We start from the raw sequence: 6,835 nt of genomic DNA, 5'->3' as shown, positions 1-6,835 counted from the left end.
AATGAGCCAGTGGTGCCAGTGACTGAGAAGATTTACTGGCCTGACTGGATTTTACTATAAATGGACTGGCAGGCTAGTGGCTACCCCACACAGCAACATGAAGAAGTCTGATTCAATTGCACTAGCATATTGTCTTTCACACAATTCAAAAGAGTTATCTCTGGTCCCAATAGTCTGGATCTCTGCTCAAAATATCAAACAAAAAATGCTAACTGTACCATGATGAAATCATTGTTCTCAGTCATGTGACAGGACCCTCGTCCAATAGAAAAAACATGAAGTTGACCTTCAAATACAGATGAATGCCTACCTGTAGCCCAGATAGCTCCTCCAACCATCACAAATGAGTAGAAACGAGACATACGGATTATCTGTATGACCAGTCCCACTATGAAGATGGCATTACACAGCACCCATTGGAAAAACACCCCTGAAACATATTGTAGGGTATTTATTTGATTGATTTTTTCTATATTTGTTTGTTTGCTTAACATAATACTAAGCAATATTCCAGCTGCATCTCAGAGGTCAGTAATGAAATCTGGACAAGACAATCCAGAGATCAACAGATGAACACCTATCTACACAACTGGGATACGATGACAAGCATTAGCTAAATCTGCAAGTCCATTTCTGATGTTCCCCGCTGTGATGTTGTTTGAATATTGCTAAATGCGGCGTAAAACCACACTCACTTAGTCAGTCAGTCAGTCTAAATTTATAATTTTAAAAATTAGAGCCAGAAGGACATTTAGCTAAAGCTAGTTTTAGATGACATCTCTTGTTTGAGATTACGAAATATCTCCTGGTAAATTCCTCTAAGTTGAAATTGCACTAAATCTTATCAGTTAATGATGTCACAATCAAAACACACCAATGTCTCTGCTAATGACCCTGGTGGACTTTATTTTGAACACACAGGACACTCCTTATTGTAAATTACAAACTAAAAAGGAAGACAAATTATTTTGCATAATCAGTATAATGTAACTTATTGTAAGGCTCATGTAATTTTGCAGGGACAGTGAAGTACATTGTTGGCTAGCAACATTTTTACTTAACATGCCCTCTTGGCCAGTGACTTTTCAAAATTTATTAATACACTGCCTGCAAACATGGCAAGTTAAAAATACAAAATATCTCTATCCATAAGCAATCATGAATATAGGATAAATGTGAAAGACAATTCTTGTCCATTCTTACCATCTCCTGTTTCAAACTTCTTGACTGGGATAAAGTTTGTGCCATAAAATGTTGCTGATATGACACAACTGATAAAGCCCAGGTACTCAGGAATGTTGAATGTGTCTGTATGGTTTGAATTGTTAGCAAACAGAAGGCTGTGATCAAAGTCAATCAAGGCAGCCATTTTCAATGATCTTGTTCTGAAAAACAGCGAAAGAATGAAGTCATAAACTTTTATGAAATTTAATTTGATGCATGTAAAGCAGTCTAAAACAGTTTACAACACATTAGGTTTGTTACGTTATGAATAGCTACCAGAAGGTCTACAAAAATTGAACAGCAATGAAGAGCCTCAGACACGTTTGGTAATCTCCAAATCTGACTCACATACAGTGTCATCAAAATACAATTATGGTCCAGTTGAGGGCTCGTAACATACTAACAATCAGTCTAACAATCAGTCTACACTCCACTCCTACACTGATTCTAACAAACCCTAGTAGCAGGTCGTGGCAGGTATCCTTTGAGTGACCTATGACCGTCCAGTCAAACATGAGACGGACGAACAGACTAACCAATCAGAAAATGGCTAATGTTCAGGGTTTCATGGGACTTACGAAATTCCCCAGTCACTGACAGAGATCTCTCAACAAAGAAACATGCATAAACACAGATATTTGACCTGCAGCGAATACACCTAGGGCTTGCTCATGACATGGTTACCTTAGACAATATTTCTGCAAGCTGACACACTTAAATATTGACAAAAACATTATTTTCAGCAACTGCTTACTCAATGTCCACAGTGTTGTAGCATGCCTCATGTACTGAGTACTGAGACTAAGTTTACTTAGACAGCACAACAATAATAATGATAATACATTAAACAAAATAATCATGATAAAGGACCCTGGAGTTTCTTATATCAGGTGAAATGGGTTGCATGAAAGCAGGATGATGGCCCTTAAATACATGAGAGCATAAAGAACACAAGTAAACATGGCAACCAATTTACAGTGTGTCCAATGGCATTTTTGACAGATGGACAATATGACCGGCTAGCATTTCAAATACCAGTCATTTGTAAATTTACTAGCTAAGTGATAGGCGAGTGACCAGGCCCCGATTTCTCAAAATAAACTTAAGTTTTTACTCAAATTTCAAACTGAGTTTGACAATTTGAACCTGCTTCATTTGTAACTCAAATGCATTTTTTTAAATACATAATGCCCAAACACCTTTAGTTATATATTCACAAAAATCTAACTGTCTACTATTTTTTAGGTTAATATCAATATCAGTAAATTCAGGGAAATGTATTTTCTCAAATTTGAGTAAAAACCCGAACTTAAGTCAAAATTCAGACTTAAGTTTGTTTCGAGAAATTGGGGTCAGAAATCTGATTTGTTAATTTGCTGGACACAATGACCGATGACTCTTTGAAATTAGCGGACATTTTAACTTTGTACCAGTCAGAGTATATACCTGATAACAGAAACATTGCCCTGACAACTGAAACAACATACTTATTACCAACACCCATCTCTTTACCAAGTCACACGACCCCCACCCCTTTATATACTCCAGAAACTGAAAATAAAATATGAGTGAGTCTAAAGCAGTAATAATGCAAACCAATTAGAATTTACTTGGTCATTATTTGGAATATAAATGAAATACTACAAATGAATTATTAACAACATCATAGTCAAAAAGACAGTAAATATGAATAAAACAGGAACATAATGCATCCATTGCAGCCTTGTTAAACAGACAGAAAAATTTCTTATGGTTAACACTAAGTTAACGAGGTAATTCAAACTAGTCTCCATGACATTAAATTTGCTAAAACAATAATAATAATAATTCGCCTAATATAGCCTCATGTAAGAATGCCGAGTTTTGATTGGTCCATGTGACTCTGATAAAATACCATGTACATCCATCACGATCCGCAAGCGGGAGTATAAAAGTCGTGTTATCCTGCTACGAAAGTCATATCACCCCGCTACGCCTCAGTGACGAAGCGAAGTGAGAAAAGCATGCATCAACACGCCTTTGGTAGCTTGCGGTGCATTGAGGTCAAACGATCAGCTGGTGTCAACATGGCATCTCACGTATATAAACACAAGTCGATTTCATGCGTGTTGTTTTGTTTTGATTTAGTGAAAACATTCACCTAGATAAATGCGTTATCACACTGTGTCGAGGGAAATGCAGGGTTTTATCAGTCTCGTACCCCATATTTACAACCTTAATACAACCTTAATCGGGACTGATAAAACCCCGTATTTCCCTCGACACCATGTGATAACTTATAGTATCCATTTGATTAGTTGCTCACTGGATGCTGTAATCAGAATCTGATTATTTTCACCCCAGATAATCCAAGCTGCCTCTCAGCAACCTGAAGGTTATAGTCACATGACTTTACTTCACCGGGTACCCAAAGGCAATTAAGAACAAACTCACTTGCCTATGGTGCTTTGTTGTGGGGCAGGACTGAAGTTCCAGAAACTCCCAGGAGGCAAGCTGCCAAACACGGTCAAAATTCCATGGACTGACCGAGCTTGACTATGCTTAACTTCAACCGATTTGTGACCTGAGTTCTATGCACAGGACCACTCGCCAGCACCACCACTATAACAACTACAAAGTGAATGTCCTGAATCAGGTTCAAAAGGGTGTCACTATCAGTGCCACAGTCTTCACTCCTACAATGCATGGCCAGCTGATAAAAGCAAATATGAATACCACCCGGCAAGATAGGCATATATGATACAGGTGACTTCATAACTAGGATAACTAGTTGGTTATCAATGTCATAAGATAGACGACTAGTATTTGTTATCACCTGATGTTTTCGTTAATATAGGTATGCAGATCAAGGTAATCACCACCATCACACATCTTGCATTGTTCCTGGTCACACATGTATACCTATCTTAAATGTGTCATATCAGCCATTGTTCGTTTACTAAGTTCACAGTTAATTCATTTTAAAGGCAAGTCAATATTCATGAATATTACTGTGACACTTTTATCTAACTACAGTTTTTCAAATAGTTTCTTACATATGAAACACAGTTGGGGTTTGTGTGTGTACTGTTTTAATACCACTTATGCTGTATCGTTAGCATGCACTATCATTGGCATGATTACTATAGCAACATATAAGTAAAACAAAACCCTCCATTACAACTTTGGATTGAGCTTTGTTGCGCGCTATAACTTATAATGCAATAACTCTTTCCACAATGACCAGGTGGAAGACAATTCTTTCTGAATGTAAGTGTGAAAACACTTGCTGCCAAAGGTAGTTATTACTGCTAAAACCATACCATCTGTTGAGACCAAACAAAAACTTAAATTTACACACGTTATCATGAATATGTTTGGAATGCTCCCCTGCCAATCCCATCTAGATCTATGCGACTAATACTGCCACTGAGACTACAACATGCAAGATTGAGAATTGTGAAAAAAGTGCACTGTCAAAGAACTATTTAGGCTGCATAAAAATACTAAATATTTCTCCGGCACATATTTCAAAAGTGAAGAGGGCGGTTGGACTTTTTTAAAAATTTGATGATGATGAGGTGAGGAACATCAGATGAGTGATGAGAAAGGAACAGATTTTTATTTTTTTTCTCTCAGAAATACAGGTTGGGAATTTCAGCACATGTAATGAGTTGTAGATTCAGTGACACTCATTCTTAGACACTCATTCTTGCAGTGGACAAATGGAGGATCGGGACATGGCCAAGTCAAAATTATTTTGTTTACATGGCTATAAAAAATGTTACGTGCAAAAATAAAAGTGACATGCTGATGCCTGAGAAACATTTCACATTTTTGTTTAGCCTTAGATACATGCATATAACTATATGACCATGTGGGTGTGGAGAGGTGAAATAGGAGTGAGTTTTGTTTTACATCGCACTCAGCAATATTCCAGCTATATGGCGGCGATCTGCAAATAATCGAGTCTGGACCAGACAATCCAGTGACCAACAACATGAGCATCGATCTGCACAATTGGGAAACTGATGACATGTGTCAACCAAGTCAGCGGGTCTGACCACCTGATCCCGTTACTCACATCTTACGACAAGAATAGTCACCTTTTATGGCAAGCATGGGTTGCTGAAGGCCTATTCTACCCCGGGACCTTCACAGGTCAGGCGAAATAGGGCTTGAGGTCTCACTTAAGTATATTCCGGTCATATGACGATGTGCATGTGTGTGTGTGCGTGCATCTGTGCATGTGTGCAAGTGGCTGCTTAGTTGTACTAGCCCAGACTTAAACTGGTTTTATCGTGCTAGCTCACTGAGATACTATGTCACAGCTAAGCATGAATACCCCAATAAGACATATTATACTGACTCTGAGCGAGCTAGTCCTTGTTGTACCCACTAATACCAAGTGCAAGGCAGGGACAAACATAGTCTATGGTCTTTTAGTATGATGTGACTGGGGATTAAATCTGTGACCTTCCACGATCTGACCATTCATACACTGAAGCTGACTGAAGTTTTGTCTTCACTCAAACAAATAAGAATTAGAACTCCATGTACACTCAGAAAGGAATGAAAAAATGAGTCACAAGAAGTGAAACAATGGAGTTTTACTATCATTGAAGAATATCCCGTGACTAAGCTTGGTATGGGTATTACTGTGGGTACCCAAGTCCAAATGAGGATCAAACTACCCAAATAACTGATTTACCCATCTCTGACCTACGTGTTATCTAATATCTGTGAATGAGTCTGTCATATACAATATGTACAAGGTACAGATCACTGTGTGCACTAATTGTCGACATGCTCCCTGGACTTCCAGATTTGTACATTGTGATACATAATGGTTGTTAGTCAAGCTCGTTAACAAAACAATAACCACGAGATGAAACTGCTATAAGTAGTATCTTTGACAGGCATTTAGAAATAAGACTTTATACTCTGACCATGGGCATTGTTTAGTTAACTGGATTCCCAATACATCAGCGGCCTCATTTGCTCACTTGTGTATATACCTCTAAATCCTTTGTCTGGTCATCATTTGCTAGATAATAATATTATTAGTAGAATCTGCATAGAAACTTTGCTGTCATACAGAAGTTGTTCATCCATATGTTGTTAATTTTATTCTTCTTTCTTACTAGTAGCACGGTGACTTAAGTTACGTTTGACTAAGAATGTAAAGGAATACATGTATCTTCAAACTTTCAGCACCAAAAACTGTGAATGCCAGCCTTCATCAATCATTCATCATCAACACCCTTGTTATATCATACCCTTCGATCTGGTCACTGAAATATCCTAACCTCCACGCTCGTGACTGAACTGGTTTTGCCTTTGGGAAGCTCATTCAATTGTTATCAGTAGGGGGCCAACGTATGTAATTGACTACTGATCATTGCTACATTTCTAACGATAAACTTCTAATGTATGATGGGATCACAGTAGAACCTGACGTTTGAATAATCAATCTCATACCTTTCCTCAGATCCTTGATAGTTTCATTTCATCTTCTAGAAACACGACTATGGCTAATTTCGACAAGTCGGTGTCAACACAAAGCTGTCATGTGATTTTATTGTTGGAGTTACTCCCCTTAGTGCTGTTTAAGCAGTGGAACTCCGCGCAT

The 6,835-nt window shown here is 38.0% G+C and overlaps 1 protein-coding gene across 2 annotated transcripts in view; it reads right to left on the bottom strand.

The window, feature by feature from the left end:
* The window catches only part of LOC137274308 (transmembrane protein 144-like), a 19,988-nt gene extending 13,190 nt beyond the window's left edge, over window positions 1-6,798 (bottom strand). Inside the window, exons 1-3 of one of the 2 annotated variants that reach the window (XM_067807445.1) lie at window positions 6,685-6,798; window positions 1,204-1,385; window positions 311-430 (exon numbers count right to left, since the gene is read on the bottom strand). In XM_067807445.1, coding sequence (XP_067663546.1) covers window positions 311-430; window positions 1,204-1,369 — 286 coding nt within the window. In that variant the 5' untranslated portion in view covers window positions 1,370-1,385; window positions 6,685-6,798. Of the gene's footprint in view, window positions 1-310; window positions 431-1,203; window positions 1,386-3,657; window positions 3,777-6,684 lie in introns of those variants that run through there. The other variant, XM_067807446.1, reaches the window with a different exon arrangement.
* Between the last annotated feature and the right edge of the window lie 37 nt (window positions 6,799-6,835).

The sequence above is a fragment of the Haliotis asinina genome, chromosome 2 (assembly GCF_037392515.1).
Source record: "Haliotis asinina isolate JCU_RB_2024 chromosome 2, JCU_Hal_asi_v2, whole genome shotgun sequence".
Taxonomy (NCBI): Eukaryota; Metazoa; Mollusca; class Gastropoda; order Lepetellida; family Haliotidae; genus Haliotis; species Haliotis asinina.
The sequence above is the reverse complement of the archived record's forward strand: the minus strand, read 5'-3'. Positions and strand labels throughout refer to the sequence as shown.